The following is an 18,291-nucleotide window of genomic DNA, read 5'->3' on the forward strand; positions in this document are numbered from 1 at the left end:
CAGGGTTGCCACAAACTTTCCATTTGTAAAAAGCAAAACCCACAATATCGGTAAAGTGCAGCAAAGCAAAGCACTATAAAAAGAAGTATGCCTACAGCAGTCCTAGTAGTAGTAGTAGTAGTAGTAATAATAATAATAATAATAATAATAATAGTATAGCAGCACAGCTATCCTTTATGGTTGCTGGCCCTTTCCCCCTAGATGTGTGTTAAGTGCTTTACATTCAGGACTTAATTTAAGTCTTCTATCATTCCTATGAGGTGATCAAACTCTATCCATTTTAAAGAGGAGAAAACAGCTAGGAGACTGTCGGTAGTAGCCCCCCACCCCCGCCCCCCACCGCCACATCCGAACCTGGCACACAGCAGACAGTGACTAAGTGATGTCTTTCCCGGCCCCATAGAAGGAGGGTGGGCATGGCAGTGGTCGTGGTGGTGGGGTTCCCCTTGGGAGGGAGGTGCAGGCGCCGGCTCCTCGGGACGCGCGGGACCGAGGGTGTGTGTCGGGCGGGGAGGAGCCTCCGGGAGGACCTGGGCGGCCCGGCGTGGCTCCCGGGAGGGTGGGGCGGCCGCGGCGGGGCCTGACGTCTGGCGCCTGGACCGTCACTCGGCGCTCGCCCCGCCCCGCCGCGGCTGCAGCAAGCGAGTGGAGCGCCCGGGAGCCGCCGCCGCCGCCGCCACCCGGACTCGGATCGCCGCGCGCGCAACCATGGCTTCGGGGCTGGCGGGTAAGGGGGCGCAGGGTGCGAGGGCGGCGGGAGGGCAGCTCCGCAGCACGGCCCCCAGCCCTGGGCTGAGCGGCCGCCCTCCCGTCTCACCCCACAGAGGCGGAGACCCGGCAGAGGCTGCTGCGCACGGTCAAGAAGGAGGTGAGTGCCGGGCGGAGGCGGGCGGCGCGACCCCCCGGGGAGGGGGCCGCAGCAACCACCCCCAGGGAAGCGTCTCCAAAGACGCGTGGCCAGCTGGGGTGGGGGGCCCACCTGGGTGGGGGCTAACCTCCCGCAGGGCTAGAAGCAGGTGAGTTTGGGGGTGGGAGTAGCGAGGTAGGGGGGCCCTGGGTGTTTTTATGCTGCGTACAGGAGCAACTGCTGCATGAGGGCCCCCAGGCTGGGGGGGTGGCATACCTGGATGTGTCTCGGTAGGATCCCCTCTTGTGGAAGAGCATGTGGGTGGGTCTCATCAAGGTGAGAAACGCACCTGGGGTGGAGGGTGGGGGAGTTGCTGCTGTCAGGGCTTGTTGAGTCGGGGAAGCCAGGATGGGGCTGCAGGCAATGGACCAGACTTCCGGAAGGGGGGAAAATTCACTTTGGGAAAATAAAGCTCCCTACACACACCCCTCCCCTAAATTCAGTCCTAGGAGCCATCCCTAGGAGCCAGGGGACCCCTCCCTGAGAGTCCCAGGCCAGTGGGTTAAGTCCACTTGTAGGCATGTGTGCGTGCTCTCCTGGCAGCCAGGGTCCCCTGACCTCCCACCCACCCGACTCTGGCAGGAAGGTGAGAATTAGTCAGGGTTCAGCTGCCCCTCTGACCCTTCACTCTCCGTGGGGTTAGCCCAGTCTAGCCTTCAGAGTTAATAGTTCATGACTTCTCACAGAGCAAGAGAATCTATAGTGATGGGTGCCTAGGGAAGCATTTAGATACCTGGACTCTGTGTGTGTGCGTGTGTCTGTGTGTGTGTGTGTGTGTGCACGCACATGCCTGTGTGGGTGAGGACGTGTAGCTGTGAGTATGTGTATCTGAGCACATCCACGCATCTCCCTGGAGATATCTAAGTGTATCTCTATGTGTCCATGCATCTGTGTGTTTATCTGTTTTCTGATTATGATGTGTATCTGTGTGATGAAGGAATCTGTGAATGAGTGAGCCAGTGGCTGTGTCTGTGCGTGTGACATGGGATGGCGTGAATCTGTGTGTGGATGAGTGAGGCTGCGGCTGTGTGTGTGTGTGTGTGCATTCCCCCCCCCATGTCACTCTGCATCCCACCACCTGGGATCCCATCAATGCCGAGGCTGCCTCACCTCTGCTCTCGGCGGAGGGGGCTGGCCTGGTTCTGTGCCTCTGTGTGTGCTGAGGGTGTCGGTATCTGGGGGCAGTGTTGACCACCAAAAAGGCTCTCCCCGCACGGTGGAAGCCAGCCAGCCACCAAGGGCAGTCTCAGGGCTGGAACCTGTTGCTGCCCCTCCCCCCTCGGGGAGCGTGGGTGTGTGTGTGTGTCTCCGTGTGTGGCACGTCCCGCTGTTGCTGAAAGGATCCGTTCCAGGCTGATTGCACATTCTAGTGTCTCTGAGTAAAGAGACATACACATGAAATCCCTCAGAAAGGCCCAGAACTTTTACGCTCACAGAGACCCCTGTGGGGACCTGAAGAGAGCTCTGTCTAGAACCTCTTTCCATCGAAAGCTACGCATTCAGATGACTGTTTCAGGGGAGAGTGGGTATAGACCGCCCCCTCCAAAAGCCTTCAAAGTAAAAACCTGCAATTTTTGTGTTCGTTGTTTCATTAAATCCAGATGTTCTATGTTCTCTCCAGGGGTTTTCACCCAGAATGGCTGTGTTTTTAAGGAAATGGTTCCACTGAGGGTCGGGGGCGTGGGGGCCAGGGCTACAAGCAGAAGAGATTGTGAGCATGTTGGAGGGAGTGATTTCTGCTCTGGGCAGGCCTCCAGCTGAGGCCCTAAACCCAGCTCTGCCACCAGCTCCCTCAATGCCCTTACAAGTTCCTTCCCCTCTCCGGGACTCAGTTTCTCCACGTCTGGAGGAGGAAGCACTGGTCCAGTTTCCTTGGAGGTCCCATCCATGTCAGTCTGCTTTGGGCTATTGGCCAGGTTGTGGGGGACACTTTGCCCCTGGTGGTCGAGGGCTGCATTTTCTCCTGTGAGCCTCTGAGTTTGGCGATTGGGATGAGCTTTCTGCCTGACTGGAGGCCAAGGCCATCTGGTCTAAGGGACCTTTGCCATCCCACTTGATGCCTGGGCAGGGGTGGGTGGGGGTGCAGAGGCAGACCTTGCAAGTTTGGTAAAGAACTCAAGTATCCATTGACCCTAAAGTGCAATCAGAGGGCAGGACTTTGCAAGCTGATGGCTGATTCTAAAATTTGCATTTCTCAGGGCTCATCATTTTGGTAATTAGTGCTTCCACTTCCTGGAGGCTAGTCTAAGCTGTATCCTGTGTGCACAGTAATTTTATGAGGTCAGTGAGGTTGTCCCCATTTTACAGACACAGAAACTGAGGCTCACAGAGGAGGCGTGAGTTCCTCACGAGCACACAGCCCAGAAGGGACAGACCCTCCCAAGCCTGGTCTGGCATCAGAGCCAGGCTCTTACCGGCTAAATCACAAACATCCCCATCCACGTCTACACGGCACCACAATCTCAGTATGTGTGGGTGCTATAATTTCCATTTTACAGATGAGAAAACTGGCCCAGAGAGAGGGAGAGATGTTTCAGGGACACAGAACCAGTAAAGGGGAACAGTTTTCTGTCTCTGACCCCCCTGTTCAGCATGGGTACCCCCCCAAGGGTATGGAGACAAATCCAGCCACACACACGCCCCCCCCAAAGCAGACCTCCTCTCTCCTTTCCTTCCTCTGACCACCTCCTCGGGGAGCATCTCCAGTGGGAAGGCAAAGGGGAGCTCTTTGCTTAGAAAACTAGGAGTCAAGTCAAGTCTTCCTTCCCTGCACCCTCTGGGTTCAAAGCCACATCCTTCCCTGTCACAGCCTCGCCCAGAGGTGCCTCCCATCCTTCTTTCTGGACCGGGGCAGCTTAACAGCGAATTTCTATAGATAAGCCAAGTGGGTCTGCAAGCTTTTGTCTGAGCCATTGAAGCCACAAAGGCCAGCAGAGGCTGTGGGGCTGGAAGCGCGGTTGAGTGCTGACTCGGCCGGGCTCTGCAGATCCCACGGTGAACTAGATGGGCTGAGTCCTCTTGGGGCTGACACTCCAGTATGGTGGACAGACCCTGACAGACATCCCAGGGGTAATGTAATTAAAGGAGTAATTGCAGGCTGTGCATCAAGGTCTGGAGGAGAAGCAAGCATCACCTGGCATTACAAGAGCACGCATCCGGGAGATGTAATTGCATGCAGGTGGCTCAGGAAGGCTTCCTGGAGGAAGTGGTATTTAAGAAGCTGTGTGAAGGATAAGTAGGCTTTTTAGGTGAAGGTATGAGGTAGCGAGAGATAGAGGAAAAACAGTTCCTGGCAGAGGGAACTGCACACACAAAGACTTTGTAGCTGGAGGGAGAACCACAAACTTGGAGGAATGGGCGCGGGGAGGTGGGGAGGGGAGACTCGGAAATGGCTGGAGTGCAGAGGGCTGCATGCAGAGGGGGCAGAGCATGTGATCCTATCCTAAAAGCAAGAGGAAAGGCATGGGGAGGACATGAGGAACATGGAAAGAAGAGGGTGGAGCTGAAACTGCCCGTCAGTTGTGCAATCTCGGACAAGCATCTGTCTTTACCTTCACACGTGTCTGGATTCTAGTTTATTCATAATGGGGATGAAAATTACTCACCTGTCAGTATAAACCATGTGAAAACACCCAACACGTTAGCCTGAGCTTCTCCAGGACAGGAATCTTTTTTTTTTTTTAAACTGTCTCCCTCCCCAGGGACAGCTAGGGACAGGATGGCCTCAGCATGATTTCCTCCAGTCAAATCCAGCCACTCTCTCCTGGCTCCTTGCTGGCTCCCTTAGCCCTCCCCTCTTTGCTCCTCCCTGCCTCCACCCCTTTAATTTTGTTTTGGTTCCCAGAGCAGCAGGGACTGGCTTCCCGTTGCCATGACGACTGCCATTAAAGGAGCCAGCCACGTGACACGGGTTGATAACGGAAGCAAAGTGACTAACTGCGTTGTTTTCCTGCCTCTTGGCTGGGCCTGCTTGGCCTCTTAACCAGAGGGGAGAAGGCGGGGGCTTGTGGGTCGGCAGAGAGACCCCGGGAAAGAGGCTGGGGATGAGAGGAAGCCGCGTTTAGCTCTGCTCCCTGGAGCTGGCGTGAGGGCTGTTCCGGGGGGGCCATCATCACAGCGGCTGAGCCGGGCTTGTTTGGGGAGCTGAACCTCCCTGCCCCTGAGTGGGCGATCAGGGCAGGCGGGTGGGACGTGCTGAGAAGGTTGGAGGAAGTCAAGAAGGGACACAGGGGTGTTAGCACTAGACCCTGCGGTGGCGTCCCTCTAACCCAGTGGCTCTTGAGGAAGGAGGGGAGACAATTTCGCCTCCCAGGTAGCACAAGGCCACACAGTTAAATTCAAATTTAAGATAAACAATGAATAGTCTTTTGGAATAAATATGCATCGCTAAATCTGGCAGCCTTACCCCCCACCCACTGGGACATTTGGCAATGTCCGGAGACGTCTTTGGTTGTCAGAGCTGGAGATGCTCTGGCATCTAGTGGGGAGAGACCAGACATGCTGCTCAACATCCTGCAAAGCACAGCACAGCCCCCGGCACGAGGAAGTTTCCAGCTCAGAATAGCACAGCTGGGCTGAGTGGTCCCTAGATGCTTACCTCCTTCACCCCTCACAACAGACAGCCCTAACAGGGAGACTTGCCACCTCCTCTGCTGGATACAAGAGGAGGCACGGAAATGGTCACACGGCTGGCCGGGGGAGAAGCCAGGATTCAGATCCCGCTTTGCCAGGATCTGGAGGGCGGCCTCATGGCCCCTCATTCCCAAAGGGCAGAGGTTGGGAACCACAAGCTTCAGCAGAGTCCCCAGAAGCCAGCCGATGTGTGTAGGGGAAGGAGATGAGTCAGGAGAGGTCCCCGAGTCCCAGCCTGTGCAGCGCTGTGAATGCCCGGCTGCAGCATCTGCCCCCTCAGAGAGTGGGGAGTTCTGGACGATTTGTGAGCAGGGGAGGGTCTTGCTTGGAGTTGTACCTCAGGAGGTTTCAACTGGCAGCAAGGGCTGAGACGGAGCTTTTCTGCCAGTTCTTAGAAGGAAACTTCCTGTCTCCTTTCCACAAACATTTCTTGAGCATCTACTAGGTGCCAGGCACTGTTGCAGGAAGATTGAGAAACGAACAAAAACAACATCCCTGCTCACATGCTCTTGAGAAGCTGTGCTCAGTCGTGGCCGACTCTGTGTGACCCCATGGACTGTAGCCCACCACTCTCCGGTGTGCATGGGATTCTCCAGGCAAGAATACTGGAGTGGGTGGCCATGCCCTCCTCCAGGGGATCTTCCTGACCCAAGGGTCAAACCTGCGTTTCCTGCATTGGTGGGTGTGTTTTTTACCACTAGCACCACCTGGGAAGCTCTATTGTGAAGCTTAATAAATACATAATAAATAGGTATTAGAAACAACGGGAGCTGTGAGGAAGATAAAGCAGGAAAGGCGGTGGAGCGTGGCGGGAAGCATGCTCCAGAGGTGACTCTCAAGGGCGGCCTCTCTGACGGGGTGGTGTTGAGCACAGTCCAGCCGGGCAGACATCTGCGGTAAGGGTGTCCCCAACAGAAGAAACAGTGCGTGCAAAGGCCTTGAGAGGGGCCAGCGATCCGCGGGGAGGCCAGTGAGGCTGGAGCAGAGTGAAAAAGAATGGAGGAGGAGGAGGAGACAGAACAGGCAGCCGGTCGTGCAGGGCCCTGTGGCCCTCAGAAGCTTTGGCTTTTACTCTGAGTGAGATGGAAGCCGGGGTGGGTGGGTGCGGGGAGGGGTTGATCACGAGAGGAGTGTGAATTCACCTACGCGTGGCTGCCAGATGGGCAGTACATGGAGGGACAAATGAGGATTCAGAGTGGTTAGGCAAGAGAGGAAACTCCTGTCTTATATTTTCTGAGCTTTCCATTCTTGGGCCGGAAATCACAGCCCCACACTCCCCCGCCGGGCCAAGCGCAGGTTCCAAAAACGCTGGCCCAGTGGAAGCAATGACAGCAGGAATCCTGGGTGGGATATTTTGGGGGCGCTCTGATGCTAGCAGGGTTGACTCAAATCAGTTCACGTGTGTTGTGTTTTCAGGCTTAAGACGGCAGAAGTGCTCATGAATAATGCAGCCATATCTGCACATGGCCCGGTTTGATGCTTGTTCTCGTGTATCTGGCAATGCGGTTTCCTGGAGCTTTTGATAGTGGTGGGCTTGGGGACAATGTGACAGGGGAGTCGGGAAGGATGCTGGCTTTCCTGCTTAGGTGTAGTCTGCCCAGGTCCCCCTGCAGTAACCTCCTGGGGGGCTCAGGAGAGGGTGCTGGTTGGCACGTGGGAAAGGGCATTTCCGCCTCCCCCCAAAGTTGGGCCCACAGTTGTTGGCTGCAGACCCCAGAATGGGAGGTGAGGACACCCGAGTCCTTGTCCCCACGCTGACCCTAACCATCTGTGGCCTCCTAGCAGGCCCCTTCTCCCTGTCTCGCTCTCCTGCTTTCTAAGCAGATGCGGTCGGACAGCTCAGGGATTCTAAGAACCTCCAACCATCTGATTTGGCCGGCATCACTTTCCGAGAGCCAAGTCTCCCCCGTGTTTTCTCTACTCTGAATTTGCCAAGTCTGTATTTAAGACTTATTAAAAAAAAACTCAGTAGCTGATAAGACTTTTAGAGAGCTTTCACTCAAGGAAAACAAGGGCTCTACTAAAGCCATTCTAATGGATTAAAGATTTAAAAAAGAAAAAAAAAGAACAGCATTTACTGGGCATTTTATATGAGTGACCTCACTTAAGTATCTCAGTGCCCCCTGAAGTGGATAAAATGTTCTCCATAACAGAGAAGGATATTGGGGCACAAGAGATGACCTTGCCTGCAGTCACGGAGATTGTCAGTGACACAGCTTGGGAGTTTGGCTCCAGTATCCTGCTCTGTATCACTGCGGAGCCCAAACCAGTGACCCACACGTGGTTGTGAGCGACGCCGGAAGTGTGGAGTTGGGGATAAGGCCAAGCTTTGAAAGCAGACAGCCTTGAGTTCAGGTCACAGCCCTGCCCTTTGGGGGCTGCGGGAACCTCTTGGACTTGAGTTTCCTCGTGTATCAGTCCGCTGGGGCATCATCTACCGCTCTGTTGTGCTATCACCGGAGGGCTCTTTGTGCAGGGACCAGGCACAGTGCTTGGCTCACCCACTTAAGAGTGAGATAGAACCCAGTTCAGCGTGAGAAGGACATTTTGCTCCCCTTTCTGGTCACACTGAACTTGCAGGTGCCCTCAGTGTGGGATCGTGCTCTTCTTGGGTCAGCCTGGGGCAAAGGGGGTGAGGGGCAGGGCCAGGGCCACAGGAGGGGTGCTGTGGATGGGGAAGGGGCGTGTTTGGGGATCCAGAGGGACTGAGCCTCCTGAGTAGGAGTCCGGGAAGCTGAGTCTTGACTGACAGCATCACCATCCTGTGGTGGGCAGCTGGAGCGTCCCTCTGTGTCTGGCCACTCTTCGGTCCCCAGGGGAAGTAATTCCTCTGCCTCAGGAGGTCTGAAACCCTCGTGAGCCTGCCGGCCCTGCCGCTTAGGCACTGTGAGCCCCTGGGTGAGGCAGCTAGGAGGGCTGGACTCGAGTGGGGGTGGGTGGCATATTTTCCTTTCTTTTAATGGTGCAAGAAGATAGGAGATGAGTAGTTTTTGCTTGGAGGTTTATTTGGTGCTTTTTCTTTGCAAAATCTTGAAGGAATTCAGTTTCTGGGTGTTTGTAAAGGACAGTGACAGGACCTTTTGCAGTAGACCTCCATACAAAAATCAGATACCTGAAGCCCCAGGAGGTCAAGGGGCTTGGTGATACTTTCAGTGTTCAGTGAATTCTCCTCTAATTATTATTTAGTGCATTATGTTGAAATAGAACATTAGAATTAGAGCAGCTATTATTTTTCTTTTTAAAAAAAAAGAAATAAAGACATCTTTACCACTACCCATTTATTAAACACTAAGTGCTTAGCTCTGGCTCATTTAATCCACAAAGCAGTCTTCCTTTAGGATAGGTACAGATTGCAGCTCCTCTTTACTGATGAAGAAACTGAAGCTCAGAGAGGTTAAGAAACCAGACTAAGGAAGGTTGCACAGCTGCGAAGCAGCACAGCTGGGTATTTTAACCAGCCCCACCCATTTCAATGATATATTCAGGGTTGATTTCCTTTAGGATTGACTGGTTTGATCTTCTTGCTGTCCAAGGGACTGTCAAGAGTCTTCTCCAACACTACAGTCTGAAGGCATCAATTCTTCGGCACTCAGCCTTCTTTATGGCCCAGGGCTTACATCCGTACATGACCCCTGGAAAAGCCATAGCTTTGACTATTTAGGTCCTATTTATCATCCCATTTTACAGATGAGTAAACCAAAGCACAGAGGAAGTGAAGTGACTTGCCCAAGGTCACAGAGGTGGTAAAAACCAGGATTCCACCCAACCCTGAGACACAGTATCTCACTGCTTTTCCTCCTAAGGTTTGCTGGAAGTGGCTACTCCGTTTTCTGGTCCACACTGTGTGTGAACCATCTGGGAATTCCATTTCTTACTTTCCTGTGGCCCCTACACCCCCGAATTTCAGGCAGCCTTCCAGAGAATCTCGGCACCGTCTGTAGTCTGTGTGCACCTTCCTCATCCCCAAGGCCCGTGGGTCTGCAGAAACAGGAGTGTTGCCAGGGGAGCCACCACATGCAGTGGGCAGGGCACCCGGGAGAAAGCTGGCGGGGGTCCAGGGTGTGAGCTCAGGATGTGAAACACTTGGGCCCTTTCCCCTGGGGACGGGGGGCAGTTGGGGCAGCTGTCTTTGAGGCTCCTCCGTCTCCACCATTGACTGGGTATAGGAGTATTGGCTGAAAGGACATTTTGCCCAAGGTGCTCCCTGGCAAGTGCTCTTAGCATCAGGCACTGGGGGAGGCTTCTTGTCAAGGGGTGTCTAGGGCACCCGTGCAGGGCGTCCGGTTGGTGGGAACCCCATTCTCAGCCCTAGAACACCTCTCCTTCCCGGCCTGGCTGGCTGGCTGGCCAGTCCTCCGACTCTTGAGAATCAATGCAGGTTTCCTATTTATATGCACTATTTATAGCACATCAGTAAACCATTAACTGGGGCCGAGCTGGCAGCAGGCTGGGAGAGGCGTTTGCTTCTCCTGCAAGCCCCACAGCCACCTTTAGGGTCATTAAGAGTGAGGAACCGGAGGGAGGGTTTTTCTAACCGTCTGAAGACTCACATGCGACCGTCTATCATTTATTTGTCTGCTCACTCCCATCACACGGATGGGCCGGCAGAAGGATGCCCCTGGGGCTTTGCCTTCCTTACCTGTGGATGTGGCGGGCAGGACGGGAGGATGTGGGCGGGGAGGGTGCGGCAGGTCAGTCCCGGAACTGCAGGTGAGAGAGAGTCCAGAAAGGGAAGACTTGATCCATTCCCTGTGGTCGCTGACGTCCTAACTGAGGTCTTCAGACCCCAGCTCTGCGAGACCCTGAAGGCCCCCTCAGCCTATGCAGACTGAGGGCACGGAGGAGTGCCTTATCCTGTCTGCCCAAAAGCTGGAACCCCTGCCAACATCCTCCATGAACGGTAGAGTGAGGGAAAGACATTTTAAAAAAAATAGACTTTATTTTTAAAAGCAGTTTTAGGTTCACTGTAAAAATTAAGTGGAAAGTACAGAGATTTCCCTTATACTCCCCACCCCCACTTCCCTTGTGGCTCAGCTGGTAAAAAAATCCGCCTGCAATGCGGGAGACCTGGGTTTGATCCCTGGATTGGGAAGATCCCCTGGAGAATGGATAGGCTGCCCAGTCCAGTATTCTGGCCTGGAAAATTCTATGGGCTGTATAGTGCATGGGGTTGCAAAGAGTCGGACACGACTGAGCGACTTTCACTTTCCCTTTCCCCACCCCCACACATGGACAGCATCCCCTATTATGGACCCTCCGCCACCAAAGTGGGACATTTGTTAACAATGGATGAACCTACACGAATGCATCCTTGTCACCCCAAGTTCATAGTTACATGAGGCTTCCCTCTCAGTGATGTACATTCTGTGGGTCTGGACCAATGCATGAGGACAGGTATCCACCATTACAGTATCACAGAATACTCTCGTGCGTGCGTGCTAAGTCTCTTCAGTCTCGTCCAACTCTGTGACCCTTTGGACTGCAGCCCGCCAGGCTCTTCTCTGCCTATAGGATGCTCCAGGCAAGACTATCGGAGTGGGTTGCCATGCCCTCCTCCAGGGGATCTTCCCGACACAGGGATCGAACCCTGCATCTCTTATGTCTCTTGCATTGGCCAATGGGCTCTTCACCACTGAGCCACCTGGGAAGAATACTCTCAGTACCCTAAAAACTGCCTGTGCCCTGCCTGCTCATCTCTCTCTCTCCCCCCAGCCCCTGGCAACCGCTGATCCTCTTACTGTCTCCATAGTTTTGCCTTGTCCAGAATGTCCTACGGGTGGAGTCATGCCGTATGTTGCCTTTTCAGATTGGCTTCTTTCATTTACTAATAAGCATTTCTGCCTGGTCGTTTCTTTTTGTGACTGTGATTCGGGGAACCGATGAGTGGCAGAGAGAGGGAGCTAGGAGGTAAGCTGGGAGAGGTGAGTGATGAAAGATGCCGGCTGGGGTAGAGTGGAGCTGGCAGGCGCTGCTGGACCGCAGCTGTGACGGTGATGCTGGGCTGCGCTGGGCTGAGAGAGCAGGTGCATTGTCCAGCTGGCTGCTGGGGTCCCCACCGTGACCTGGGACTGCAGAGCAGGAGACCTGGATTCAGATCGCAGCCTCTTCACAGGCCCGACGGTCTTTGTCCCTCCCAGGTCCACTGCTTCCTTGGGAAAATGAGAATAAGAACAAGAATACCTGTATTATTGTGAGTCTCTGGGCTCACTTTCGTAAAGCGCCTACACAGCATGCAGGAAGCATCAGTATGTGTCTGTTGAATGAATGAATGCGTCTACTGCGTGCCAGGCTCGGTACAGGGCAGACAGTCATGGGTTTGAACCCCTGCCCTGCCGTTTGAAAACCGTGTGCTCTGGGAAGTCGTTTCGTCTCGCCGAGACTCAGCTTCCTCATCTGTAACGTGGGGAGAGTAATTGTACCCATTTTTCCGAATTACCACAAGGACTGGATGAGATAAACCCCCTAAACACAGTGCCAGGCACAGTGAGGCCCTTATAAGTAAATGCTGGTTGTTCTTACGTAAAACAGATGCAGGAAGCACCTGCTGTGCGGCTGCTGTTACATTCAGTGCTCTGTGTTGAGCTGTCTAAGTGTTTATGTATATTTTGGATATTAACCCCTTATCAGTCATATCATTTGCATATATTTTCTCCCACTCTGTTTAGATTGTCTTTTTGTCTTGTCGATGGTTTCCCTTGCTGTACAAACAGCTTTTAAGTTTAATCAGGCCCCGTTTGTTTATTTTTGCTTTTATTTCTTTTGCCTTCAGCGGCAGAGCCAAGAGATACTGCTATGGAACGTATTATCTTATGCCCGTGAGGCCCTACTAAGACAAACAATAATGTAGCACTAATGTGGATAGTACTCACTGTACGGATGGGAATGCTCAGGCTCAGAGAAGGGACACGGTTTGCCCGAGATCACGAGTGTGTTAGCTGGGATCTGAATCCTGGAAGTTGTGCTGTGGGTGTTATTCCGTGTGTGTGCGCTCAGTCATGTCTGACTCTCTGCGACCCCTGTGGCCCACCAGGCTCCTCTGTCCATGGAGTTTCCCAGGCAAGAATACTGGAGTGGGTTGCCCTTGCCTCCTCTGGGGGATCTTCCCGACCCAGGAATCGAACCCGCCTCTCTTGCGTCTCCTGCACTGACAGGCGGCTTCTTTACCTGGAACAGATTGGGGTGGGCAGAGCATCACAGCAACTTGAGGGCATCTCAGGAGGGAGTGAGAAGCTCACGTTACCTGGTTCCAAGTCTGAGCATCTGGCTGGTTTTCCAGAGCTGGAGATGGAGGTAGGAAGTAGGGTGTCGGGTGGAGAGGACTTCGGAAGCCAAGGTCAGCTGGTGGGAGTCACGTGGGTCACCCAGAAGGGGTGCACGTGCGACTGGGAAGGGACAAGATTTGGCTGGAAGGGAAGGTGGGGGCCACATGGAAGCGGTCACGAGTTGCAGGGCGGTCCCATCCGGGTCCAGCCCCCACATCTGTGTCTGAGCTTTGGAGCTTCCCAGAATATTCCCGTTCCCCTCCCCCTCCCCCACCTATCAGGCCGGTTCCAGCCCCTCCCACCTCTCACCGCCTGCGCGCCTCGCCCGTAACAAATTGAAAAATGCAGAGCCGCCAGCTATTTCCATGTAGTGCTTTTCCCTGCCACACCGTCCGTACATCTGTTCCTTCCTTTGAGCTCCAGGGCGCCTCTGTGGGGGCAGTAGCAGGAGGAAGCTTTTCCCCTCTGCTTTCCAGTTGGTGAATCCGAAACCCAGAGAGTTCGTTTCTACTTGTACTTCAGAACGTGAGCATCACCTCCTCCAGGAAGCCCTCCCTGATCTCCCCACCTCCCCAGTTTCCTTGCTATTATATTCTCATAGAACCAAGTTTTTTCGCTGCAGAGAATTGGTCTCACTTCACACTGGTTGGTGTGATTTAGTTAATATCTTTCCACTCAGCTGGACTGTGACCTCCATGAGGACAGAGACTGAATCTGCTCACTGCCTGATGCCAGACGCAGAGGAGGTCCCCTATGAATGTTGAGTGAACAAGTGCGTTTTGGTTCACGTGATCCATGCTGGGAAGGCAGGTGTCAGCGGAATGTGGAAGAGGCGCACTTATCCCCTCTTGGGATATGGAGAGTCCAGGAAGGCTCCCGGGAGGAGGGGACACCTGAGCTGAAGCCCAAGTTGCAGTTTGCAAGCTGGAGTGTGCATGGAGGGGTGTCTGGCAGAAGGCACCACATGGGCAAAGGCGTGGAGGGGAGCCCATGGCGTTGCCCCTGGGGACCCACATCCAGGAGTCAGTTGTTCCAGGCAGGATTGGAAATACTGGCCTCTTATGGTGTCTGCATCTTGCTCTCAGCATCTGGAGTGCCTGCAGAGGGGCCCAGCCCATCCACCACTCACGCCCTCACCCCAGTCATCGTTGAGGGGGCCTCTGTGTCACATCCCTCTTCTCCCCACTTTCCCCACAGGCTGAGAGTTATTTTTAAAACCACCTCAAAGGCCCTCCAGGCATCCTAATTTAGCGGTCCTCTCCACTGAGTTTCTTGCAGAGTTGTTAAGAGTCAGGCTGCTTGGGGGCCTTCATCTCAGAAGCTGATGCTGCCTCAGCATTAGTCACCCGCCTGCACGGCCAGGCACCGACCCCCTGAGACCCCAGCTGGGGTGGGAACGCTCCTCGCTGGCCTCTGAGGAGCAGGTGGCAGCTCCAGGGGTGTTTGTTTAGGCCTCCTATGGGCCACAGGCACTGCGCTGGGTGCTGTAAACAGGGGGTCCCTGTTTGTGGACGGCTCTTGAGCTGAGAGGGCTTTCTACATTACAAACAGCTATAAAAACAAAAGAGACTCATTTAGACCATAGGTGGCTGAAAAGGGGTTTGCCAGATTTAGCAAATGAAAATTCAGAACGCCCAATTCAATTTGGATTTCAACATGCACCATGCACTCTTTAGGACATACTTATGCTAAATATATATTTATCTGAAATTTACATTTTACTGGGCATCCTGTGTTTTACGTGGCAGCCATGCCCCAAAGGCTGAAACATTTGCTGTCTGACTCGTTGTAGAAGTTTGTCAACCCCAGCCTTACACAGGAGCAAACAGGATCCATCAGAAGGGCTTAGGACACTGCCTGGAACCGAGTTCCACAAGCACTGGATGCTGGTGTTAGTGTTATTAATATAATCAGAGTGATCACCAAATATATACCGAACTGCTTGTCCGGTCACTGCCCTAGGGGCTCAGGGTTTACTTGGGAGAGACGGACACTGAGCAGGCAAATCCACAGCTGTGTAGTGACGATCAGGACTTGATGAGTTCTAAGGTGCCACGTATGACGCTCTGTTTTAGGGCAGTTCTGAGTGCTGTGCCTGTTTTGTCTTTGGAATCTCCTCATAGCCCTGTGAGGTGGTGCAAAACATCGTCCCCATTTCACAGATGAGGAAACTGAGGCCTAGGATTTCCCCAGCTAACAGCAGAGCTGGAGTTCGACCGCAGCCTGGTGGCTCCAAACCCATGTTCTTACGTCACTACAGTGCCTCCCTTTATACCGTGGCAACTGTGTGCTGGGTCCCACTTAAGGCCCCCTGCCCGTATTTTCCACAGCCCTTAATGACAGTCCTGCATAGTGATTCCCATCAGGGGCTTGGAAGGGGTGAACACAGCACAGTGTGGGGAGGCAGGGAGGAGAAGCAAGGTGATTTGGAACCTGGCAGGGCTCCAGGTGGGCACTGTAAGAGTACCTGGGTGTGGGCAGGTGGCAGGTATGAGGAGGAGAGAGGATGGCCTGGGGGGCTCCTCAGGAGCCCCCCTTCCAGCTGTGCAGATTGGCCCGGATTTCCCTGCCTCCCTTCAGAGATGAATCCTCCTTTTATGCTGTTTAAATATTTGCAGGTGGAGGGAGGTTGGAGTGAAGGAGGGTGGGGCATTTTTCTGAATGGTTGCAGGGTGAGGCCAGAGGTACAGGGGCAGCTGCTCCAGGCCTGACGTGGAGCGGGGGCTGGGCCACAGCCAGAGCAAGTTGAGGTTGCTCGCACAAATAGAGCTGAAGAGCCTCCTAGTTCCTGCACATTTGCTGAGTAACTAACCCTCATGAAAGTCCACCCGAGGCCGGGCAGTGAACCTGACCGTCACTGTCATCTCAAGAGTCACTACTGTTTGTAGAATCCCTACTATGTGCTAGGCACTGTGTCCACGATCTCATTCAAGCCTCACGTTGACCTGGTGAGGTGAGGGGTGCTAAGACCCCCACACACACACCGTTTTCCAGATGGGGAAGCTTGTCCAGCGTCAGGCAGGCAGTGAGTGGCCAAGGACTTGGCCCCAGGTCAGTGACTCCACCTCCCAAGCTCTTAGCCTCTCTCACCTGCCTCCCGACATCCTATCCTTAGAGCTGAGAAGCTGGTTCCAAAAGGAGTGAGCTCCCCATCATTGGAGGGATGCAAGCCGATGTTGGAGGACTCCTGAGAATGGAACTGGAGAGGGATTGCAGCTTCCTGACCACTGTGACCTTTGAGGTCCCCCCGTGCCTCTGAAGGGTCCCCACAATGGTTAGCAGAGTCACATCCGAGTGAGCCAGGTCTCCTGACTCCTAGTTCAACGCCTCTTTCCAGCCCCAAGTTGGGAGACACCAAGGAGTCCCGCCTCACAAATTTCTCAGGGCCTGACCCATGACTGGGCAAGACTGGAGGCAGGACTCTAGGTCAGGTTGTCAGGCAGACCTGGGTTCAAGTCCTGGCTGTGTGATGTTCAGGCAGGTCATATAAACTCTCCATGCCTCACTTTATCCATCTTTAAAGTAGGGGATAATAATGGTCTATTGATTAAATCAGACTTTTTATACAGCTCACCTGGCACTTAGTAGGTACTGTTAGTAAACATTTTCTTTAATAACAAAAGCAGAATGATAAAACAAAAAGGAAAATAAAAGTATTTGCTTCACAATGGCCTCTGACTTCTGCAGAGAGAGACAAAGTATTATTAGAACAAAGGCCCTGGGTCTGTCCAGGCACTGGCCTAGGGGCTCAAGGTTTCCTTGGGAGAGATGAACACTGAACAGGTTCACATAGTGATCCACAGATCCACAGACGTGTAGTGATCATCAGGCCCTGGGTCTGAGTCCTGACTCCTCTTCATGGCCTGGGTCAGATTAGCTAATTCTGTGTTTGTGTATCAGTTTCCCCATCTGTAAAATGGGAATAACTTGGGAAATGGCCTCCTTAAGGTTGTGTTTACAAAAACAGTCCCCAGAGCATAGCAAGTGCCCCCCAAAAAGGTGAGAGTACGCTTTAGTGCCATAAAGCTCCTACTGTGTACTGGCCCGGCCTGCCCTTTCACCAGCGACGTCCCATTTAACGCTCAGCGCAGCCCTGCGGGGTGACAGGTTCCGCTTCACGGTTGAGGAAGCCAAAGTGGCAGCAGGGGGGTGACCTGACCGTGCCCACACGGGACACTGGTGGCTGAGCCGGGGTGGGAACGCGGGTCTGTGCGGCTCCAGAGCAGCGCCAACCACAGCCACCGCCTGCGTGCCGCCAAGACGGGGCATGACTCCTGGGCCTAGGCTTGGGAAGTCACACTGGATGCCAGGATGCCACCCTGCCACCCGCACTGTCTCCACACCACCCCGCGGTCCTTCCTAGCTGTCTGCCTCCAAAGTGGACCGTGCTCAAAACCATGTCTGGTGGCCTGAGAGGGGGAAGGTGGTTGAGAGTTTGAGAGGCCCTCTGTGGCTGCCAGGCCCTCTTCCCCCGCCCACAGTGCTGGCCAGTCCTGGGGTATGGTCTCCCCCAACTCATGCAGGAGTGGGCAGCAGCTTCTTTCTTCCCGCCGCAAGCCCATGCCCTCTTCTGCAGGATTCTCAGTGACCTTCCTGGGCAGGCTCCCACGGCATTGCCTTTTCATTTCCTCCCTGGCCTCCGGCTGTCGGCCTGTTATTAACTTCTGGGGAGACGCTCTAGCCCACATCTGGGAGCCAGCGGAAGTGGGGAGGGGTCTTTACTCACCAGAACCCCTCCTTCAGGCTGAGAACACCTCGGTGCTGCGTTCTCCCCTCCAGCCTCCCACCCTGGATCCATGCCCAAGGTTCCTCCCTGCAGCCAGCTTCCTGACTGTGTGACCTCAAGACCTGAGTTTCAGGATCCACAGCTGTAAGCAAACAGTCTTCTCTGCTCCGCAGATTTTGAACTTGAGACAGGGCATGTGTGCAGTCAGGGTGCCGATAGGAAGGAGATGGCTCCCCCAAACCGAGGACATTAAGATGAATTTAATAAAAGGCTGTTGACTACGGCAAGGGAAGGATGCTGAGAGACCGCAGGAAGCGTGCAGCACTCTGTGATATTAACACTGGGGAGCCAGGAGCCTCCACTGCCCGCAGCCTGACCAGGGTGTGCGAAAGGTATTCCCAGAAGGAGCTTGCTGTGTGGGGAGGGTCCCTGGACACAGCCTTGACTGCCGCGTCTCTTCCTTGAGGATTTGGGGGCAGTTCCCTGTTTTATATCCTCCCCCACCCTTCCCTACTCTCTCCTGCCCTCCGTCTCCATCTCCTGAGCTCCTCTGTGCAGTCTGAGCGTGCAGAAGATCGCTTGAGGGTCTTGATAACCAGCCCGGGGTTTCTGATTCAGTAGGTCCAGGGTGAGGCCAAGCGTTTGTATCTGTAACCAGTTCCCAGCTGGCGCTGGTGCCTCTCGGCCCCTCCTGGCGCAGCTCTGCCAGTCCCCATTGCAAGTGGCTCTTAGGACTAAGGGCCCCTCGGGCCCAGGACTGTCTG

At 54.2% G+C, this 18,291-nt stretch overlaps 1 protein-coding gene across 1 annotated transcript in view; it reads left to right on the plus strand.

Moving 5' to 3' along the window:
- Positions 1-603: 603 nt before the first annotated feature.
- Positions 604-18,291, plus strand: part of SGSM1 (small G protein signaling modulator 1) — a 70,360-nt gene continuing 52,672 nt past the window's right edge. The window contains exons 1-2 of the mRNA XM_055550318.1: positions 604-727; positions 825-868. Of these exons, the coding sequence (XP_055406293.1) occupies positions 709-727; positions 825-868 (63 nt within the window). The 5' untranslated portion in view covers positions 604-708. The remainder of the gene's footprint in view (positions 728-824; positions 869-18,291) is intronic.

The sequence above is a fragment of the Bubalus kerabau genome, chromosome 16, assembly GCF_029407905.1.
Source record: "Bubalus kerabau isolate K-KA32 ecotype Philippines breed swamp buffalo chromosome 16, PCC_UOA_SB_1v2, whole genome shotgun sequence".
Taxonomy (NCBI): domain Eukaryota; kingdom Metazoa; phylum Chordata; class Mammalia; order Artiodactyla; family Bovidae; genus Bubalus; species Bubalus kerabau.